The 24395-nt window shown below is 35.7% G+C and overlaps 1 protein-coding gene across 2 annotated transcripts in view; it reads right to left on the bottom strand.

Moving 5' to 3' along the window:
- The window catches only part of ROCK1 (Rho associated coiled-coil containing protein kinase 1), a 178305-nt gene that overhangs the window by 79797 nt on the left and 74113 nt on the right, over positions 1–24395 (bottom strand). For both annotated transcript variants that reach the window (XR_004029649.1, XM_030810668.1), the window contains exons 5-10: positions 22860–23035; positions 21672–21756; positions 20296–20440; positions 19830–19968; positions 17183–17274; positions 4792–4951 (exon numbers count right to left, since the gene is read on the bottom strand). Coding sequence is in view for 1 of the 2 variants with exons in the window: in XM_030810668.1 (XP_030666528.1) it covers positions 4792–4951; positions 17183–17274; positions 19830–19968; positions 20296–20440; positions 21672–21756; positions 22860–23035 (797 nt within the window). In the remaining variant the exon portion in view is untranslated. The remainder of the gene's footprint in view (positions 1–4791; positions 4952–17182; positions 17275–19829; positions 19969–20295; positions 20441–21671; positions 21757–22859; positions 23036–24395) is intronic.

The raw sequence follows: 24395 nt of genomic DNA, 5'->3' as shown, positions 1-24395 counted from the left end.
ACCATAGTCTCAAGTTAGTTCAGATTAGGCTTTCTGGTCATGAGAGCAGGTTATGACAGGTTTTTCCACCAAACAAATAACTTAAAAACATTCAGTTTTCAGAGCTTTTTGTATGTAAGAATGGGGGTAAGAAACTGCTGACTTCTGCAGACATATGCATAACCACCTCTCCTGCACCCAACTATCCTTCAGCAAAGCATAATATTGCCTCTTTGGGTCAAAAAAGTTTTTGCCTAAGTGGGTGAAATAACAGAACCAAAGTTTAGGTGATGCTGCTAATCTTTTGGGACTCCCAGCCTTGCAGAGTTCTTTAAATTCAGTGTAAAGTTAAAACTGTATATAAATAATGCTATTAGTGAACTAATTTAGAGGTCTTTTTTAGATGTCTCACAAGATTCTCAAACAATCTAAATAGATCATATATGTAAACAATTTCCTAAGCTACCAAATATTATATAAAGGTAAGGTACCAGTGCCGCCAGTGTTGCTACTACCGCCACCATGCTACAACTACCATAATCACTACTTCTACCATCACCACCACTACAGTCAGCACCCTGATTAACCAGTAGAGCTATTGCAAAAGGAGATCAAATAGTTACAGTATACTTCATAGCTACTGGAGGCATGTGTTAACACACCAGATATTAATAATGTTCCAAAAGAACAGTTTAAGCAAATTTTAAAATTTAGTGAATAACAAGATAATCAAGTATCCATTAAGTATCAATAAACATACACAGTATAATGGTACTATAAAAGAAACAGCTAGAAATATGCCACTTCCTAGGTTTTCCTTGAAAAATTATTCAGATCAAATGGAGATTCAAATAACTTTAAGACAATAATAGGGGCTGTGTAGTAGCTTTATAGAGGAAAAGTCCCATATAACAAATGACAAATTCTAGGTGTGGTGCAATTTAATTCCATTGACTATTAAGCATCTCAGAAATTCAATTGTGAGATTCTGCTTATGTAATATAAATAAGGCATATAGCATTGCCAGTGGAATCTAAATTAGATGAGACTATTTCATCTCTAATGTATTTTCTAAACTTAACATGCTATGTGACTGAGACTGACATTTTAGTCTTCTGCAAAATTAGCAATATAAGCTTGAATGCAGCAAAGGAAATGTAAGGACATCACTTGTATACATTCATTAATTCTTCCACCTTCTGTCTTTTTTCTATCAAGGTACGTTTGCATATTATATTGGTGCTTTTACATAGAATCTGGTCATTTAGGTAACTTTTTACGAAATAGGAGTTACTATATTAGGAATATAGCTTAAGGCTATTTTAAAAATCATGTTTAATTCAGCTATAATTAAGCAACAATGATTTCTGCCCTTGGTATTGAAAGTATATCTGGATTTCAGGGATAAGAATTTCAGAGGTTTCCTATTTCATATCTGTATATTCAAAATTATGCTTACATATTACAATAAGGCTAATCAATATTTTGCCAAGGCCAGGTGCAGTGGCTCACACCTGTAATCCGCTGGGATTACTTTGGGAGGCCAAGGTGGGTGGATCACTTAAGGCCAGGGGTTTGAGACCAGCCTGGCCAACAGCCTGGCTAACATGGCAAAACGCCATCTCTAATAAAAATACAAATATTAGCCAGGCGTGGTGGTACACACCTGTAATCCTAGCTACTCAGAGGCTGAGGCACAAGAATCACTTGAACCCAGGAGGCGGAGGTTGCAGTGAGCCAAGATCACGCCACCGCACTCCAGCCTCAGCGACAGAGCGAGACTCTGTTTCAAAAATATATATATATTTTATTGGTTCTTTCTTTATGAAGAGCAACTGTACCTTTGCCTGTTCATGTAGTAAGTGATTACTTTAAAAATACTACATTTATTTGTCAATAGGCTGTGACAGTTAAGAACACAGTATAATTTCTACTTTTAAGAAACTTAAAAATTAGTTTAGGCCATAAAACATGAATACAAAGAAAAACTAGAGAACATAATCGAGTGCATGATAATGTAGGACAAATAGTATAATAAATGTTTATTTAACTCAAGGTTACCATTATACAGAGAAACCTAAATAAAGTTATAAACTGCTGGACTCTACTACAGAAAATACAAAAACATTGGGGGTTGTTTATATCAACAACTTGAGTGTTTCAGAAACCAAGTCAAAGAATAATTGATAAAAATACAAAAAGTTAAAGAACGCTTCAGCAGGCTGGGCACAGTGGGTCACACCTGTAATACCAGCACTTTGGGAGGCCAAGGCGGGCAGATCACCTGAGGTCGGGAGTTCGAGACCAGCCTGACCAACATGGAGAAACCCCGTCTCTACTAAAAATACAAAATTAGCTGGGCATGGTGGTGCATGCCTGTAATCCCAGCTACTCGGGAGGCCAAGGCAGGAGAATCACTTGAACCCAGGAAGTGGAGGTTGCAGTGAGCCGAGATTGTGCCATTGCACTCCAGCCTGGGCAACAAGAGCAAAACTCTGTCTCAAAAAAAAAAAAAAGAATGCTTCAGCAAAAACCACCCTGAAGCTCTTCTGTATATGCATGTTAATTGAAAACAGTTATAATATTGTACTCACGGAGTGTTAGGGAGGAAAAAAAGATAAGTGCCAGCTATCTCATTGATGTTGCAACAAAAAGTATTAAGTACTATCTTAACAGTGGATTACTGAAGAAGTTTCAAAAAGCTGGACTAAATTGTCTTTTTGTTTTCTAAGATTAACTTGAATGGCTCTTACACTAAAATGATGAGACCCTTCACTTTAAAATAAGATTAGTTATAATGACCTCAAATGTCATAATTTACTCCAAGCAAATCACTTATCTGATACCATTCCAAAGGAGTATAATTTGATTAGAAGTACATATTTTTGAGGTAATTAAAAGTAGATTTAACCTACCCAGTAAGTGTTATCATATAGTTCAGTGCATTATACTGGTATAGCACTTTGTTTAGATTTCTTTTTCTTTTTCTTTCTTTCTTTATTTTTTGAGACAGAGTCTCGCTCCATTGCCCAGGCTGGAGTGCAGTGGCATGATCTTGGCTCACTGTAACCTCCGACCCCCAGGTTCAAACGATTCTCCTGCCTCAGTCTCCCAAGTAGCTGGGATTACAGGCATACGCCACCATGCCCGGCTAAATTTTGTATTTTTAGTAGAGACGGGGTTTCACCACATTGGCCAGGCTAGTCACGAACTCTTGACCTCAAGTGACCCGCCCACCTTGGCTTCCCAAACTGCTGCAATTACAGGCGTGAGCCACCATGCCTGACCGAGATTTCTACTATGTAGTTCTTACCAACCCACATTGCACAATTTATCCATTTCTCACCAAGATGTGAGCATCTCAAGAGAAGGCACTGTATCTTATTCATCCTTCTCCATGCAATTTGGTGCTTAGTATATACCTGACAAATAATAAGTTATCAAAGATATCTATGGAATGAATGAATGCTCAGCACACTAAAATAATGTTAAATGTTTAACTTAAATCTCAAGTATATTAGAGTAAAGCTAACATGAACTCATACTAATGGTAATAACACTGAGTGCTTACACCATGCAAAGGACTCTTCTAAGTGCTGTACTGTGTTTTAATTTACTTAAACCTTATAACAATTCTACGAGGTAAGTAGGCAAGCAGTATTATTGTTGTTATCATCATCCCTATTTTTGAGGAAATGGAGGCATAAAAGGCCAAAGTTATTTGTCCAAGGTCACAGTGGAGGTAATACTACATGTTATAACACATGGTAAGTTAAACGGGTTTGGGGAGGAATCACTTAATTTTTGAAGAGCTAAAAATTGATATAGCATCAATATGGTGATGATAATGCTAGAAAAGTCTACATGCTGGCCAGGCATGGTGGGTCACGCCTGTAATCCCAGCACTTTGGGAGGCTGAGGAGGGCAGATCATGAGGTCAGGAGTTCAAGACCAGCCTGGCCAACATGGTGAAACCACATCTCTACTAAAAATACAAAAATTAGCTGGGTGTGGTGGCAGGCACCTGTAGTCCCAGCTACTCGGGAGGCTGAGGCAGGACAATTGCTTGAACCCAGGAGGTGGAGGTTGCAGTGAGCCAAGATTGTGCCACTGCAATCCAGCCTGGGTGACAGAGCAAGACTCCATCTTGGAAAAAACAAAACAAAACAAAAAAAGTCTACATGTTGTTTCAAAATGTATTATGAACCATAAGTCTACAGATCAAAATATCAGTATTTTTATTTTTTGTTTGAGACGGAGTCTCACTTTGTCGCCCAGGCTGGAGTGCAGTGGCGCGATCTCAGCTCACTGCAAGCTCCGCCTCCCAGGTTCACGCCATTTTCCTGCCTCAGCTTCCCGAGTAGCTGGGACTACAGGTGCCCGCCACTATACCCAGCTAATTTTTTGTAATTTTTAGTAGAGACGGGGCTTCACTGTGTTAGCCAGGATGGTCTCGATCTCCTGACCTCGTGATCTGCCCGCCTTGGCCTCCCAGAGTGCTGGGATTACAGGCGTGAGCCACCGCACCCGGCCCAAAATATCAGTATTTATAGCATTTTGTGACCTATTAATTGTTGTAACTTGAGGATATATAGTATATCATTTAGCAAAAAAATTTTTGAAAAACAATGTCCTAAACATGGATGAGTCCAAGAGAAATTAAATATGAAATACTGGAAATATCATGCATCAATGAAAAATTGCATAAGGTGTATCTTTATATACCATTAAATCTACTTTAAAAATGATTTTTAGATATTTCTAAGAAGAAAATCAGCACTTACTCCTACAATCACTGTTTAGCATACTTACCTACGATTGCTATAATATGTAAATCCTACAAAAGGTAGTTGATTGCCAACAAAAGCTTTAGGAATAGGGAATGTTTCTTCCTCTCCTTTATCTTCTTCCAAGTCATCAAAATTACTAGTATCAATGTCACTACTTAAATCGGGTACAACTGGTGCTACAGCTAAAGACAAAAGAAAATTAGTCGTTTATTTCAAACTTAAAATACAAGTAAAGTGAAGCAGATTCCATACCAACTACTGATGGTTTCTCTCTTATAAAAGCTTGCAAACCACAAATTCCACCTGGCTTGAATCCTATTATACTAAGCTTTACCAGGACTAAAAATCAACTGATAATTGATCATTATGTAATTCTATGAAACAATTATCTTCAAAGTCACCTATAATTATCTACTTGGGTTTAACTTGACTATTACAAATCAAGTATTATTAAGGTTTGTTTTAGAATGTACCAAGGTATAAAATACACAAAAGCATTTGGGACTATAGAAAACACATTTTAGAAACTAAAGCATAACAAACTGTACTCGAAAAAATTGTTTAGCTTTAAATATAGTATTTTTTGGTTAATCTGCTTTATAGTAAACCAGAAATTAAGGTTACTTCTTAGCTTCCTGGACATAATAATTTGGTACTGAAATATCTTTACTCACTCAGAATCCAGATGATCAATACTCCTTTCTCCCACCCCAATATCTCCATAAGATTAAGCCACAGGAGAAATGGATTCGGAATTGTATTTTCACACTAGCTACCTCTAGAATCAAGTGATTGAGACTAATGCAGTGAGGTATTTATGATATCATTGTTAATAAAAAATGGCAGTAATATAAAAAATTGACATGACATCTTCAAGAATTATAAATTTGATGTTGACCAAGTCTTCCATATACTTAATAATATAAAACCATATGTGACAATCTTTAAATATTCATAATATAGGAGAAAATTCCATATAAAACTAATACTACTAACATCTATTTTTGGGGCTTGAATGTTACAAGGGGTACATCTAAAAATAAATTCTAAGAAAATAAAATTTTAAGAAAATTTATTTTTTAGCTTAAAGATACTGTAGTATAATAAAACATCCCTGAATTATGATCATCAAAATACTAAAAAATTATTTTAGGTACAATAACCTCATGTTCTTTTAGGGAAAAGGAATCAATTTTCTTTTCAATCATCTGGGTACTTCAGGCAAGAAATACCTATTCTTGTGCCATCTGAGACACAGTAAATTAATATTTAGGGAACGAAACAACACATTTAGCTGAATGAAGCTGTAGTACTAACTAATAGTAACACAAGAGTGATATTAGGGCTTTTCCACCATTCCACTTTCCTTAATGGCCAACAGAACTGTCTGATTAGACATGGCTAGCTTTCTAATATTTGTAAAATGAGAGGAAAACACTAAACGGTTGCCGCCCTTGGGAAATACGTAAGTTAATTATGGTCTTGGCATAAATTTTATGTTAAAAGAGTGATCTCAATCAGAGACACTTTTGCCTGCTGGAGGGTGTTCAGCAATGTCTGGGTACATATTCTGGTTGTCATTAGTGGGAAAAAAGGTGTTACTAGCACCTAATGAGTACAGTCATGGGATGCCACTAAACATCCTTAAGTTTAGGATAATCCCCACAAAAGGAATTATCTGTCAACTGCTAAAGCTCAGAAAACCTGCTTTAAAATTATATCAGAAAGAGAGAACAGAATAAGTGTGTTGCATTTTCTCTTGCTGTTTCTGATGGACCTACTCTTTTTATAAATGACACTATTTCACAGTAGTTCTAAAACGACAAATTCTCACCTGTTTAAATTCTGAGATACAAGTGGGGAAATATTGGAAGAGTTATAAAAGTAATTATTTCTGCTTCTAAATTAAGATGCTTAGGCTTTATATAATGCCATATAATCACTTCAGAACTAATAAGAATAAAGATAACTTTATGGAATAAACATCAGTATATAGTTGTTTAAAAATTTGTTTTCATTAAATAACTGTTAATTTAGAAATCATGTTCCATAAAAAAGAGTCCAGCAGATGTTGTCAAAAATGGCAGAGTAGGGAACTCAAAGAAATCATACCTCCACTGAAGCAACCAATGAGTTGGCAAAAAACTACCAGAGCAATTTTCTGAGAACTATGGAATCTAATAAAAAACTAATAACAAGCAGGGAGTGTTTAATGAAGAAAGAGGCTATAAAAATTTCGCATTTAAGGAAATCTCTGTCACTGGTTGAGATAATGAAATGGAGATTTCAGTGAATACACATGACAAGGAATACAGATTTTGCACAATTAGTTTGGAAAAGTCACTAAACGAATGAATGACTGCAGCCCACAACAAGCAACAACAGCAAGCCCTGGGGGAAAGAGGAAGAATCTGATTTCCAGAGTTACAACACTGTAATATCCAAAATGTCCCTCTTAGAAGGATACAGCTGCTTTAAAACAACGTCCAGTTTACAACAAAAAATTACAAAGCATGTAAAGAAGCAAGAAAGTATAGGCCATTCACAGGGAATATAGAAAATGTTAGAAACCGCCAGGCACGGTGGCTCACGCCTATAATCCCAGCACTTTGGGAGGCTGAGGCAGGCGGATCACAAGGTCAGGAGATCGAGACCATCCTGGTTAACATGGTGAAATCCTGTCTCTACTAAAAAATACAAAAAATTAGCCGGGTGTGGTGGCAGGCACCTGTAGTCCCAGCTGCTTGGGAAGCTGAGGCAGGAAAATGGCATGAACCCAAGAGGCGGAGCTTGCAGTGAGCTAAGATCGTGCCACTGCACTCCAGCCTGGGCAACAGAGCGAGACTCCGTCTCAAAAAAAAAAAAAAAAAAAAAATAGCAATAGAAACCACCTCCGAGGAAACCAAGATGTTAGATTTACTCAACAAAATCTTAAACTCTCTTAAATGTGTTCAAAAAGCAAACGAACACTATGGATGAAATACCAGAAAGACGATGTCTTAACAAAGAAAAAATATCACGAAAGAGATCGAAAATAGAACCAAATAGAAATTCTAGCACCGAAAAGTACAATAGCTGAAGTTAAAATTTCACTAGAAAGCTTCAACAGCAGATCTGAATAGGCAGAGGAAAAAAATCAGTGAACTTGAAGATAGGACAAATGAAATTATCAAGTGTGAGGAACAGAAAGAAAAAGAATGAAAAAGTGAACAGAGACTAAGGAAACTGTGGCATCAGCCAGACCAACATACACATTATGGGAGTTCCAGAAGGAGAGAAAGGGGAAGAAAGACTATTTGAAGAAATAATGGCCAAACCTTTCCAAATCTGGTAAAAGATATAAATCTACACATCCAAGAAGCTGAATGCCAACTATGAAAAACTCCAAAAACTCCACATGAAGACACATCATAATCACATGCCATAATCAAACTGTCTTAACTCAAAGCCACATGAAGAAGAAAAAGCAGTATTAGTAAAGGTAACTATTTAGATAAATGTAAATAGAAGCAGGTTTTTAAGCTACTCAAAGTAAACTGGTATCAATTCAACCTAGATTGTTATCAATTTAGAATGTTGTGTAATTCCATGTTAACTAATAAGAAAATGACTAAAAAATATACAGAAAAGGAAAAGAAGAAGGAATCAAAATAGCATACTAGGGGAAAAAACTAAACACAAAAGAAAGCAATAATGTATTAGCTGAGGAATAAAAAGGAAATATATGACATAGAAAACAAATAGGAAGATGACAGAAGTCTTTTCTTATCAGTACTCACTTTACATTTAAACGGATTAAACTCACCAATCAAAAGGCTGAGATGGGTAGAATGCAATAAAAAATGACTCAACTATATCTGTCTATAGAGACTCACCTTAGATCCACAGACATAGGTTAAAAGGTTACTTGACCTGCATCCACAGGTTAAAAGTAACAGAGGGAAAAAGATATTCTGTGCAAAAGGGAGCTGAAGCGGCTATATTAACATGAGACAAAATAGACTTTAAATAAAAAACTGTCAAAAGAGGCAAAAAAGGACACTGCATATTAATTATATTGATAAAAGGCTCAATCCATTAAGAAAATAGAATGATTATAAAAATGTATGCATCTAACACAGCCCCAAAATGAAAGAAGCAAAAATAGACATGAATGCAGGGAGAAACCGTTCTAAAATAATATAATAGTTTTATAGCTTGTTCCCACAAATGTCATATTGAAAAGTAATCCCCAATGTTGGGGGGCATGCTGGTGGGATGTGACTGGATCACAGAAGAGGATTTCTCATGAATGGTTTAGCATCATCCCCTTGGTGCTGTCCTAAAGACACTGAATGAGTTATTGCCAGATCTGGTTGTTTAAAAACGTGTGTGGCATCTTCTCCCTCACCCTCTCTCTTGCTCCTGCTCTTACCATGTGATGGGCCTGTTCTCACTTTGACTTCTGCAATGAGCAAAAGCTCCCTGAGGCCTCTCCAGAAGCTGAGCAGATGCCAGCACCATCCTTGTACAGCCTGCAGAACCATTAGCCAATTAAAACTCTTTTCTTTATAAATTACCAGTCTCAGGTATTCCTTTACAGCAATGCAAAAATGGCTTAACACAAGTTGGTGTCTTCAATAACCCACTTTCAACAATGGATAGAACATATAAATAGAAGATCAATAAGAAAATAGAAGATATTAACAACTTCACAAACCAACTAGATATAACAGGCGTGTACAGAACACTCAACAACAGTAGAATACACATTTTTCTCAAGTGTATATGGAACATTTTCCAAGACAGATTATATGTTGGGCCAAAAAACAAGTCTTAAAAAAGTTTTAAAACACTGAAATCATACAAAGTATCTTCTTTAACCACAAGGGAATGAATCAAGAAGTCAATAATAGGAAGAAAACTGAAAGTTTCACAAATATATGGAAATTAAACAAAACACTCTTAAATCACCAGTGAGTGAAAGAAATAATCACAGGAAGACTAAATACTTTGAAACAAATGAAAATGGGAAGACTAAATACTTTGAGACAAATGAAAATGAAAACAACATACCAAAACGTATGGGATTAAATGAAAGCAGTGCTCAGGTGGAAATTTTACCCATAAATGTCTAAAAACCAAAGATCTCAAACCAATAACCCAACTTGACACTATAAGGAACTATAAAAAGGAAAGCAAATTAAACCAAGAGCTAGCAAAGGAAAGAAAGAATACAGATTGGAGTGCATAGAAATAAAATTGAGAATAGAAAATCAATAATGCAAATTAACAAAACTAAAAATTGGTTCTTTCTAAAGATCAACAAAATCGACAAACCTTTTACTGAACTAAGAGGGGAAAGAAAACCCCAGAAGACACAAACAACTAAAATAAAAAATGAAAAGTAGGGGCATAACTACCAACCATATAGAAGTAAAAAGGAAAAACAATGCATAATTGTATAGTGACAATTTTTTTTTTTTTTTTTTTTTTGAGACAGTCTCACTCTGTCACCCAGGCTGGAGTGTAGTGATGCGATCTCAGCTCACTGCAACCTGTGCCTCCTGGGTTCAAGTGATTCTCTGCCTCAGCCTCTGATGTAGCTGGGACTACAGGAGTGCACCACCATGCCTGGCTAGTTTTTTTTTTTTTTTTGTATTTTTTGTACAGATGAGGTTTTGCCATGTTGACCAGGCTGATCTCGAACTCCTGGCCTCAAGTGATTCACCTACCTCGGCCTCCCAAAGTGTTGGGATTACAGGGGTGAGCCACCACACCCGGCCTACAGTGAAAAATTAGATAACTTAGATGAAATAGAGACATTCCTAGAAAACACAGACTGCCAAAATCTATTTTAAAAGAAATAAAGAATCAAAATAGGGCCATAGTGGCTCACGCCTGTAACCCCAGCACTTTGGAAGGCCAAGGGAGGGTGGCTTGAGACCAGGAGTTTGAAACCAGTCTGGGCAACATAGCAAGACCCCATCTCTACAGAAAATTAAAAGAAAATTAGCCAGGTGTGGTGACACATGACTGTGGTCCTAGCTACTCAGGAGGCTGAGGCAGGAGGATCCCTTGAGTCTGAGAGTTCAACAATACAGTGAGCTAAGATCGTGGCACTGCATTACAGCCTGGGCAACAGAGCAAGACCTTGTCTCTATTAAAAAAATAAAATAAAATGAAGAAAAAAAACCCACATGATCATTTCAGTTGTCATACAAAAAGCATTTGACAAACAGAACATCCTTTCATGATTGAAAACACCTGGCCAACAAGGACTAGAGAGGCACTTCCTCAATATGATAAAGGACATTAATGAAAATCCCCCAGCTAACATTATATTCAGCGGTGAAAGACTAAAAGCTTCCCCCTATGACCAGGAACAGACAAGGTGCCCACTTTTACCACTGCTATTCAACACTTTACTGGAAGCTCTAGTCTAAGTAATTAGGCAAGAATGATAAATAAAAGGCATAAAAATTGGAAAAGAAGAAGTAAAACTATCTCTATTCGCAGGTGACATGATCCTATCATAGAAAACCCTAAAGACGCTACAAAAGAATATATTAGAGGTAATAGACAAATTCAACAAAATTGCAGGTTACAAGATCAGAAATAAAAGTTCTACTTCTATATACTAGCAATAAACAATATGAAAAGAAAATCAAGGGAACGATTCCATTCAAAATAATGTCAAAGGCCAGGCGTGGTGGCGCACGCCTGTAATCCCAGCACTTTGGGAGGCAGAGGTGGGCAGATCACAAGGTCAGGAAATCGAGACCATCCTGGCTAACATGGTGAAACTCCGTCTCTACTAAAAAAAATACAAAAAAATTAGCCGGGTGTGGTGGCGGGCGCCTGTAGTCCCAGCTACTCGGGAGGCTGAGGCAGAAGAATGGCATGAACCCCGGAGGTGGAGCTTGCAGTGAGCCGAGATCGAGCCACTGTACTCCAGCCTGGGTGACAGAGCGAGACTCCATCTCAAAAAAACAAAACAAAACAAAAAGTCAAAAAGAAATACCTAGGAACAAATTTAACCAAGGAGGTGTAAGGCTTATGCACCAAAAACTTAAAAACGTTGTTGAAATTAAAGAAGGCTTAAATAAATGGGGAGACATCCTGTGTTCATGGACTGGAAAAGTTAACATTGTTAAGATGGTAATACTACCCAAAGTAATTTAAAGATTCAATGCAATCTCCATCAAAATCCCTATGTCCTTTTTGGCAAAGACGTAAAAACCCATTATAAAATTCATATGAAATCTCACAAGATCCCAAATAGTCAAAACAATTTTGAAAAACAACGAAGTTGAAAGACTCACATTTCCTGATTTCAAAACTTACTACAAAGCTACCATAATCATACAGTGTGGTACCAACATAAAGACAAACATATACAGACCAATGGAACACAACAAAAACCCCACAAACAAACCCTCATGTATATGGTCTAATGATTGACACAAGGGGCCAACAACTTTCAATGCAGGGAAAGGACAGTCCTTTCAACACAGTGTTAGGAAAACTGGATATCCACATACAAAAATATTAAATTGGACCCTTACTATACACTACATAAAAATTAATTCACAATGGGTCAAAGACCTAAACATACTAGCTGAAACTATAAAATTCAAAGAAAACATAGGTAAGACATTTCATGACACTAGATTTGGCAATGATTTCTTAAATACGAAGCCAAAGATAGAAGCAACAAAAGAAGAAATAAACCAGATTTCATCAAAATTAAAAATTTTGTGCTTGAAAGTACTATTAACAGAATGTGGAGAATAGAAAATATCTGCAAACCATATATCCGATAAGAGATTAATATCCAAAATTTTTAAAGAACTCCTATAACTCAACAACAACAAAAAAACCAAACCACCAAATTTTAAAATGGGCAAAGAACTTGAATAGAAATCTCTCAAGAGAAGATATACGAATGGCCACTAAGCACATGACAAGATGTTTACCATTCCTGGTCATTAGAGAAATGCAAATCAAAACCACAGTGAGATACCACTTCATATCCCTTAGGATGACTACTATTTAAAAACAAAAAACAAACAAACAAAACAGAAAAGAACAAATGCTGGAGATGTGGAGAAACGAGACGCATGTGTACTGCTGTTGGGAATGTGAAATGGTGTAAACGTTGTGGATACTACTATGGCATTTCCTCAAAAAAATTAAACATATGGCTGAGCGTGGTGGCTCACGTCTGCAATCCCAGCACTTTGGTGCACTGCTGCTGGGAATGTGAAATGGTGCAAATGTTGTGAATTTTATGGCATTTCCTCAAAACATTAAACACATGGCTGAGCATGGTGGCTCACGCCTATAATCCCTGCACTTTGGGAGGCTGAGGCAGGAGGATCTCTTGAGCCCTAGAGTTTGAGACTAGCCTGGTCAACACAGCAAGACTCTGTCTCTACAAAACTAACTAATTATCATATGACTTAGCCATTCCACTTCTAGGTATATACCCAAATTAATGGAAAACAGGGATATTACAGAATATCCATATATATAACATTAATATGGATATAAAATATCCATAATATAATATGGAAAGCAGATATTTGTATTCTACTCTTTGTTATTCACAATAGCTAAAAGAGAGAGCAATCTTAAGTGTCTATTAATGGATAAACGGATAAACAAAATATAGTACATCCATACAATGGATTATGATACATGCTATGACATGAATGAACCTTGAAGACATTGTGCTAGGTGAAATAAACCAGCCACAAAAAGACAAATATTATAGTAATCTATTTAAATGAAACACCCTGAGTAGTCTAATTCATAGAGACAGAAAGAATAGTGATTACTACGAGTTGAAGGGAGAGGGAAATGGAGAGTTACTGTTTAACTAAAAGAGTTTAGTTTAGGATGACGAAAAAGTTCTGGACACAGCAGTGGTAATAGTTTTAAGACAATGTGAATGTACTTAATGCCACTGAATTGTACAGTTAAAAATGCCCAACATGGGGAATTTTATCTTATGCATACTTTATCACAATATAAAGAGATAATTTATTTTTAAAAAATCCATTATAATGTTCAGAAAGTCTAAACTCCTAAGTAAAAGAGCCCTGAAACTTGCTAGGCCTTCAGTTCTTTATTCACAAAGCCCACATTGATAATCTCTCCCGTGAGAATGTAAAATTCAAACAGAAAGGGTACTAGTCTTGATTAACCCACAGAACCTAGAATAATATATATGTGTATACAATGAATTTTGAGCCAGCAGAAGTATTACCACTGTTAGCCTCTTGTGTGTTGCCCACAAACTATAGGTGGATTAAGTAACACCAATATCTTATTTCAAATGAGATAATAATATATGGCAAAGTGTTTTGCAAGTTACCACATATTTAATGTAGTATTGTTAATTTTTCTAAAGAAACAGTTATTGTTCTATTGCCCAGGCTGGAATGCAGTAGCATGATCATAGCTAACTGCAGCCTTGAACTCCTGGGCTCAAGTGATTCTCTTACCTCAGCCTCCTGAGTAGTTGAAACATAGGTGCGTGCCATCACACCTGGCTAATTTTTTATTTTTATTTTTGTAGAGACAGGGTCTCGCAACATTACCCCGGCTGGTTTCAAACTCCTGGCCTCAAGAGGTCCTCCCACCTTGGCCTCCCAAAGTGCTGAGATGACAAGCACCAGCCACTGTATAATACTGTAGAACACTGTAGAATGGAGCCACCTGGCCCTATTCATTATTAATCATTATTAATAATATGTTAAATATGTGGTAACTTGCAAAATCCTTTGCCATTTATTTCATTTGAAATTATTAATACTATGTTAAATACTAAATATAACAGTATTATTAATAATGTATGCTAAATATGTAATAAATGTTATTTTCTTTTTCCCCAAATTTAACTGCCAACTATTGTCAATTCCTTCCATTTTTTATCTATATAACACTGAACAGGTAAAGATCTTTAAATCGTATGTGGTATTTCAAAGATCAAAGGCTTTGGAGTCAAGAGACTTAGATCTGAATTTTGACGTTGTTTGCTTGCAGTTATGACCTGTAGTAAGTTATTTAGGTCTTTTCATTTCTTTTGTCCTTCTCCTATCTTTGATCTTACTCACGTTACTCCTTCAATTTTATCTCAAGTGAGTGGAAAAATAGTGTTACAATCTTAATACTTTGTGAACAAGATCAGGAAGCTCATGGAAATTCTGCCAAAAATCAAGCTATTTTGTATCCTGCTCCCACACTACCAAGGAACACAAGGTGAAGATTAATTGCCATTGCAACGTGGAGACATGTAAGTGGTAAAAATACCAAAAAAAAAAAAAAACTATTATTTGTATTAGAAAGCAATTTTGCCAAAGAAAATGGAAAGTCAAAAAACTTAAAAGGAATTATAACTGTTACATGAATTTTAAAAATTTAGCAGGTCAAAGAGGTCAGTTCAGAATAAAAGAATTCTTGGTATTTTAGGGGTGGGAAGTAAAGAAGGGGTAGGAAGAGGGGAAGGGAAGCAAAGAACAATAAGTTCTACAGATTACAATTTTTCTTTGTTTTTTCCAATAACTACAAAACAGGACCTCTTAGAATTAGGAAAAACTACTAAAATGCTTTTAAGTATGCTAAATCTAACTACACTGGAATAAAACCATAGATAATGCAGATCTTAAGCAGTTTTATGAAGGAGGTACAGCAATATAATAAAATGCCACTGATCTGGACTCCCTAATTCCATAAGACTATGAGCTCCAGAAGGGAGAAAGAAAAGTTTTGTTGGTTTGATCACTGCTGTTTTCCCAGTGTCTGAAATTGAACAGTGCTCAATATATAACAGGTGTTCAATAAATAGTTGTTGACTAAATTACCTCCTCTTTCAAGTGGTCGGTTTTTCGATACATAAAAGGAAAAATATCCTTGTTACTTTTGAGGGTGATTTATTGTGTGGTTATTCTATAATTATGCATTGCTTAACTTTGAAAAAGAATTTAAAGCAATACAAAATATTATTTTGTATTTTCTTCAGTCCTCTTCAAAGTTTTATTCAGATTTATAATAATATTTGTATGTCTTCAGCCTTCTTAAACTTTACTAAGAGAATAACCTGAATAAAAACACAAAAAGTGTTTTGATGTACCCATTTCTCACTCCCTGATCATCTCTTGGTCATGCAACAATTTCACTTGCAGCAAGAAGATAATAATTATGTCACATTTAATTCTGAAGAGGAGGAAGTTCCTTATTTCCTAGTATATAATTGTTAATAAAATTCTCCCAAAGTCAAGCTGCTCTTACAGCTTCTCAGACAGCTGGTCATTCAGCTGTTCTTTGTTGTATAATTTCTTAATTTCCAGAGAATTTATTTTCCCTTTCTCCTCCTTAGACAATTTTATAGCTCAGCACAATGTAAGTACTGTGCTATAGTACTTGAAGGCAATACAACTGTTCTTTTAAAATATTTGATAACTAGAATGCTTCACTAATATTAGCAAACCTAACATGATTTATTTCATCAGAATCAACAAGATTTCCTTCTCTCTGGAAAGTACTATCCTTCACTGTCTCAACTAGATAGGCAGTCCTTAAGACAACTAATGTGTAACTTTCTAAAACAAGGTAGCTGAGTTCATTTCCATTGTTACTATTCACTGCTATTGCTATGGCAGCAAGTTAGGGACTGAGATACATTATCCTTTCTCTGATAGATGAACAGGGAAAAAAATCCTAAGATGTCAGCAGGGGAAAGATGAATTCTTCACCTCATCCACAAAGATGATGAGAACCTTTGGTGTCATGATCATTTTGATTCAGCTACGTTGTAGAGTTTCCTGTGAACCATCTTGTAATTTTAACTTTTTCTAAAAAATAAGAAAGTGTTCTAAACTGACTGAAAATTAGTTTCTTATACAATACGTTTTTGTTTCTGAACTGCAAGCTGCAAAAGCCTGATGGAATCAAGTATATCACAATATCCTATAAACTCATAAATAAAATTAAATTGAATTCTGGAATTAATAGAACCTTCTTATATTTTGGGTTTTAATAAAAACAAGAGAATAACTTGTCTTCTCACAAAAACATATATTTTAATCTCATTACTTACTACTTATTGACCACCTCCATAATAAGATAACACCTGAAATAAAGAGCAATTCAACAAAGATCGAATGTAAAATTATGACTGGTGAGTCTAAATCCATTACATTTATATTTCATCCGGGTATCCTGCGTGGGACATAAGAGAAGCAACAATATAATCTGCCCAATATTATCAATATTATCAAATTAATAGGTTAGGACAATTCCCATATAGTATTTGTGGCTTCTGATTTTCATCAGATACACACAAATATTTTAGCAATCTAGTTTCAACAAACTACCACAACTACTTTCAAATATTCACTAAAATATGCAAGAAAAAGATAACTTACTGTCTCGGAGCGTTTCCCAAGCCCACTGGTCATTTTTGAAGAAGAGATGTCGTTTGATTTCTTCTACACCATTTCGCCCTAACCTCACTTCCCTGAATAATGACAGAAGGAGAAAAGTAATCAATCATTTAAGATCTTATTATAACCTGCCCAGGTTTATTTGTGGGCAGGATATTGAATCAGTGCAGGACGACAAATATAGTTCTAAGGTGAAATTATATTGTCAGCATAGTATCAGCCCAAATAGAAAATATGTTAAAGATTGAGAACATTAAAGAATTTTTTTAAAAGAAAACTAAAGAAAGGCTGGACACGGTGGATCATGCCTATAATCCCAGCACTTTGGGAGGCTCAGGTGGGGTGGATCACCTGAGGTCAGGAGTTCAAGACCAGCCTGGCCAACACAGTGAAACCCCATCTCTACTAAAAATATAAAACTAGCGGGTGTGGTGGAACACGCCTGTAGTCCCAGCTACTTGGGAGGCTGAGGCAGGAGAATCATTTGAACCCAGGAGGCAGAGGCTACAGTGAGCTGAGATCGCACCACTGTACTCCAGCCTGGGTGAGACAGAGTGAGACTCCGTCTCAAAAGAAAAGAAAACTAAAGAATAACTACAAAAAACACCCATGACTTTTCTATTGACAACAAAAATCCAGATTAATCACCACCTTACTTCATTAGCAAAATGAATAAAAGCACCATGCATTTTCTTGACAGTTTTGTGTGTGTGTGTATTTTTTTCTTAACAATGGTAAAGTTAGGCTTTTTTTTCCCCAACCAAAACTTTACTTACGCAGCAATACCAGATGCTACCAAAAACCTCCAGAGACACATTTAAAATTTTGAACTTCCAATTTATAATCTATTAATTATTTCTGACCATTCAAAAGCCAATGACTACTAATTCTTGATACTGCCACAGAATTCAGAGCTTTCACTGAACAAGTTACTGATACCAGCCTCTTTTTTGGTGAGCAAAAAGTTTTTAAAAATGTGATTTTAGCTGAATTGGAAAAAGAAAGTCAGCACCTTTTTTCCCTAGTACAGTGCTTATAAATAAAGAAAATACTCTAAATTCTAAGTTTTTGCATAAGCTAAAAGATAAGTTGGCTTAGACATGTGACAATTTTTCCAAGAAGCTTTCACGAACTCTCAAACTGGATTAGAAAACCTCTCCATGGTTCTCTGGCACATGGTACTTACCTCACGGTAATTAGCTGTGTGTACTATAAATGTCTGATTTGCTTATCTAATTTCCCCAAAGGACTATGAGGTATTTGAGAAAAGTGGCTCTGTATCTTCCTCACTACTATATCCCTAGCACCTAATAAACAGCATAATACAATTCTTTATATTAAAATGTAAAAATTGGCCAGGCGCGGTGGCTCACATCTCTAATCCCAGCACTTTGGGAGGCCAACGCAGGTAGATCATGAGGTCAGGAGTTCAAGACCAGCCTGGCCAACATAGTGAAACCCTCTCCACTAAAAATACAAAAATTAGCCAGGCATGGTGGCAGGCACCTGTAGTCCCAGCTACTTGGGAGGCTGAGGCAGGAGAATCGCTTGAACCCAGGAGGTGGAGGTTGCAGTGAGCTGAGATCATGCCACTGCACTCCAGCCTGGGCAACAGAGCGAGGCTCTGTCTCAATCAATCAATCAATCAATCAATCAATCAATGTAAAAATTAGCCAGGCATGGGTGGCTCATGCCTGTAATCCCAGCACTCTGGGAGGCTGAAGTGGGAGGATCACTTGATCCCAGGAGTTTGAAACCAGCCTGAGCAACAGAGCAAAACCCTGTCTCTATTTAAAAAAAAAGTAAACATTTGAAAAACCATACTTCAAGCTCTAAAGGACATAATGAAGGGAGACAAGTTAAAGCAAATCTCAACTTGAAACATATTTAAAAATACTAGGTCTCCCTAATATTTAACAATATACAATCATAAACATTAAGTATAATCTTACTAATACATCTGGTTCACTTTCAAATTTCAAAAGTAAACCACAAAGGTATACATAATATGCCATTTTTCTTTCAAAAATGCAGACAGATATTATTATTGAAATGCTTGTTGAATCTACAAGATGGAACACCAACTATCATGTCTAGAAGAAAAAAGATAGTATACTTTTAAAAATGGCTTTATACTATTGACTCTTTCAACAACCATATACCATACATCATCAAATCTAAAATGGTTTAAAGTATAAGGTGTATCACCATTTTTATACCACTAGGAAAAAGAATGCTCCCAACTCATACCACTGACTGTAAGATGTACTCTAATTTCAGAGATGTTATGTTAAAAAAAATTTTTAGATTCAGTAAAATACACTGTAATTTTTATAATTAACCAAGTTAAAAATTGAACAATAAAAGAAAAAAGTCATCTAGTTTAGCCATCAGCCAAGACTGTAGTATTATCACAATTTCTTAGGTATTGTAAGTGAGTTAGGATCCACAAAAGATATCTAGAATATCATAAAATTACGTCAGGTTTCACTGTCATTAATGGTTTTGAGAATGGTAGCATTTATATTCTAACAATTTACATGTAGAAGCTCAGATACGGACCTTAAAAATGGAGCAGAAGATGAGAAGTCCTGAGAATTAATACAGGCTCAATTTTAAAATTATTTACCTGTCAGTAAGGAAGGCACAAATAAGGTTTTTTGCTTCTTTTGATATGTCATTATCATCAGGAAAGGTAAGTGAATTTTTATGGTTCATAATTTTACTGTAAGTTCCAACCAAAGAATCTGCATAAAAAGGTGTATCACCTGAAAAATTGATAAAGAAAACAAAAGCAAAATGAAATACATTTTTAAAAAGTCAGTTTCAAAGGAAGAGTCAAAGTTACCCGTTTAAAAAGATTATTAGGTATGTATTAAACTAAAAACACACACCTAATATATAAAAAGAACACATCACAAAGTTGCTCTAAGCCTCTAAATGCTAAAACACATACAAAGCAGGTTTGGATCATGTTTATTACCCACAAACAAAATCAAGATTGCTTAATATAATAAATATATTAGAAAGAGCCAAGTGGCAAGTTTTGAGATGAACAACTATAATAGAGAGACATAAAATCTTCCTTTACTCACCTACAAGCATTTCATATAAAAATACCCCAACCGACCACCAGTCACATTCTCTTCCATAATAACCATCACCACCTTGGGATTTTAATACTTCAGGGGAAATATAATCAGGTGTTCCAACCGCTGTATCACATCGTACCATGCCTTCCTAAAAAGAGCGGCAGGTCAAATTTTGAATTAGGATATAAAGTCTCAATTATTTAAAATGACTTTCTTATTAATATAACCTATGGGACTCCAAATCTTTGAGCTATAAAATATCATATATTAAAACCTAATGGAAACTGACAAAAATTAACACAGCTTAATCATATATATACATACTATATACACACCATATACATATATACCATATAATGTATGTGTATACATGTGTATGCATACACACACATGTGTATTCACATATATACACACACCAGTGATTATTTTGTAATACTGCTCACTAGAAAGACATACTGCCACCATTTATTATTCCCCAAGTTGTGCCAATATCATGATACCATCTTAACTGCCGAGAACAAGTACATAGGCCAGCGCAAATACATTGGGGAGTTCATAGGATAGGGCATGTTACAACATATTGGTATAAACGCTGACTTCATTATTTTCTACTAAAATAGCTATTTAACTACGTTTGAAACTACAAAAGAAACATACAAAAGGTGACTGTACAAATACAAACTGGGGAAGCATATGTACGGGAAAAGGGCATAATAGTGTAAAGCACAGTGAATATCTATTTGATGTGAATTTTAACTGCCCTCCCCCACCAAACCTGAGAGACTTGTTAGTTGTTACCTATATTCACTGGTATTAATGAAACAGAATTATAACTAAATGTTCACACAAAAGTTCTCATGCAGTGTTTCCTTCACTGTGTATATGAAGTGAAGGAATAACATATACATGGCTCCTTCAGCTGTGTATATGTTATTTATTATATAAATAGTGAGGATAGGTATCTTTTAAGACTCACTCCTAAAATAAGCAGTAAAATCTTTCATATGTTAACTGAAGTAAAACACTAAAAAATACACACATTACTGGAATCCAATTTTTATGAAAGTCTAATTTTAACACTGGCATAAGTATTTGGTGACATTTAAGCTAATTCCATTCCTAGTTACCAGTAGTGTATATTAGAGTTGTTACGAAGGATTTAGTAAATCTGGCAATCCATATTTACCCTAAATAGAGAGGAAAAAATAAATCACTAACAAGTTACTAATACAACATTGAAACCATGGTATCTAGTTCAACAAACAAGGTCATATCAATTCTGGACAAGTCCAGCTACGGTTAGTAAATTCTTAAACTATTTTCTAAAGAAGCATCTACCTCGAATTAGCAAAAACTAAATTAAAATCTAGTTAATTAACCTTATTCATCTTCATACAAGTACCAAAATCTGCTAACTTCAAATGTCCAGATTTATCCAGCAGCATGTTATCAGGCTTCACATCTCTGCGGGAGGGAAAAAATAGTACAGTATTTTCTGAAACAGATTAGACACTGTAAAAATTATATGAGGCAGTTATTTTAGATGAAGCATCCTCAATCTAGGTAAGGCCATCTTTGATCTGTATGTGTTCTCTATCCACATCTATAAATTAAATTTCATCAAAGAAACTTCTTTATGTGTTAATGCCTCAGAAGAAAACATATATATTCCTTTTTAAAAAGTTTGATTCTTTCAGAGGGAAAATCAAATCGTTTGAGAGAGACAGACCATCAAAAACACAACACTCAGACATAAAAGATGATTGAAACATATTAGATAAGTACATAAAAAAAACCCAGGGCAGGGTCTAAGTCACTTTCATTTTTGATCCCTGACATGTAGGCACAGCAACTGCACACAGGATTCAAGCAGTGTTTGTACAACAAATGAAACTATTCGTCTAATTAATAAATACGATCTATTCACTAATTAAAAGCAAATTAAGTTACATATTTAAAAAATTAACATCAAAGTGTTTAACTCCCAGCACATACCTTAGAAAACTAGTTTACAAGTTTTACTTTTCAGAATACCATTTAAAGGCTATATGATCAGATTAAGGGATATTAAAGAATACATTTATATCAACATTAAATTGAAATGCTAAAATTATAAACTTCAAAGTCTGGAGTTCTTTTTTTTTCCCCCTTCCTGAGATGGAATCTCACTCTGTCACCCAGTCTGAAGTGCAGTGACTAGATCTCAGCTCACTGAAACCTCTGCTCCCAGGCTCAAGCAATCCTCCCACCTTAGCCTCCCAAGGAGCTGGGACCACAGGTGCATGCCACCACACCTGTTTTCTTTTTCTTTGTAGAGATGGGTTTCACCATGTTGCCCAGGCTGGTGTCAAACTCCTGAGCTCAAGAGATCTGCCTGCCACGGCCTCCTAAAGCTCTGGGATTACAGGCGTCAGGCAGCGCCCGGCCAGAGTCTGAACATTTCAGTTCTGAAATGTCACTCATGTCATACGGAAGAAGAATGGGTGAACTGAGAGTAAGAAATGTTAAAGTTATTTTTAGCTATTTCCCTCAACAAATGAGAAAATTTAAAGCACTTTTATCTTTACCTGTGAATAAAACCCATGGAATGGATTGCATCCAATGCAAGAACTACTTCTGCAGTATAGAATCGTGCCCATTTTTCAGGCACATCATAGTTGCTCATTAAGTTTACAAGATCTCCACCAGGCATGTATTCCATCACCATGTAGAGATAACGATCATCTTGGAATGCATAAAAAAGCTATACAAATAGAAAAAACAAACAAAACACATTCATTAATGTTAAACAAAATTGTTTCACTTAAAAAGTGGCAAAAATGCTAATAAAAGATTTAAGTAAAATAATCAAATTACAGAAGTTGAAAGTCTAGTTTTAAAAAAAAGACAAACATAAATGCCACAAAGACCCTTGTATATGCAAAAGGACTATAACATGATTATTCAGAAGAGTTACATGGAGATATCCTTTCTTCATAACTTTCTACACTATTTGAATTTCTTTTACTGAGAATTTTTTTAAACTGTAATATTTTCAGTAAATATACAAGTCTCCTAGGCAAAGAAATACTGTACTTCTAATTTAACCTGTGCATCAGTGGGGTCTACTATTAAATTTATATCAATATCACAATGCTCAAGAAGTCTTTGATAAATTTGGCTTACAGTTTCAGCTGTTTCTTTTTTTTTTTTTTTTTTTTGAGACCGAGTCTCACTCTGTCACCCAGGCTGGAGTGCAGTGGCACGATCTCGGCTCACTGCAAGCTCTGCCTCCCAGGTTCATGCCATTCTCCTACCTCAGCCTCCCGAGTAGCTGGGACTACAGGCACCCGCCACCACGCCCGGCTAATTTTTTGTATTTTTAGTAGAGATGGGGTTTCACCATGTTAGCCAGGATGGTCTCGATCTCCTGCCCTCGTGATCCGCCCGCCCTGGCCCTGCAAAGTGCTGGGATTATAGGCGTGAGCCACTGTGCCGGCCTCAGCTGTTTCTTATTAACTGTGTGACTAGTAATTTGCTTAACCTACCCGAGTCTATGAGACTATAATATCTTCTAAAACACTGTAAGGACTATACTTTGTTTAACTTTTATACCTGCTGCTTAGTCAAGTATCCAGATGCCTGGCAGTTAGCAATTGCTTAATAAAGGCTTAATGAACCAAATCATAAACTAATCCATAAAGTAACAGTGCACCTAACAGATTAACTGTCTTTCAGGGCTGAGGGTTGTTAAAAAAGATTACTGAATATAGAAAGCACTTAGTGCAACAGATGCTCAACAAATGACAGCAGTCAGGAGGAGGAGCAGTAATAGCTAACACAGAAGTAGGAGGAAGGCAGCGGCTAGGGTTAAAATAGTAACAGTAAAATCCACTAATGTGAAATTAGCGAGGATATCAGGCATAAATATATTATGTGACTGGGGATCAAATAAAAAGAAGGGCAAATTTATAAAATAACATTTTAAGTAAATACAAGAAGTTTAGAATTAAACTAAAAAAAAAAAGCCCTAGAGAAGATGATCTCTAATTTACCCAGATGTTTGTCTTAAAATCTTCTTAATGTTTCATTTTTTTCAACAGTGTTTAATAATTGTAGTTATA

Source organism: Nomascus leucogenys, chromosome 4 (genome assembly GCF_006542625.1).
Source record: "Nomascus leucogenys isolate Asia chromosome 4, Asia_NLE_v1, whole genome shotgun sequence".
Taxonomy (NCBI): Eukaryota; Metazoa; Chordata; class Mammalia; order Primates; family Hylobatidae; genus Nomascus; species Nomascus leucogenys.
The sequence above is the reverse complement of the archived record's forward strand: the minus strand, read 5'-3'. Positions and strand labels throughout refer to the sequence as shown.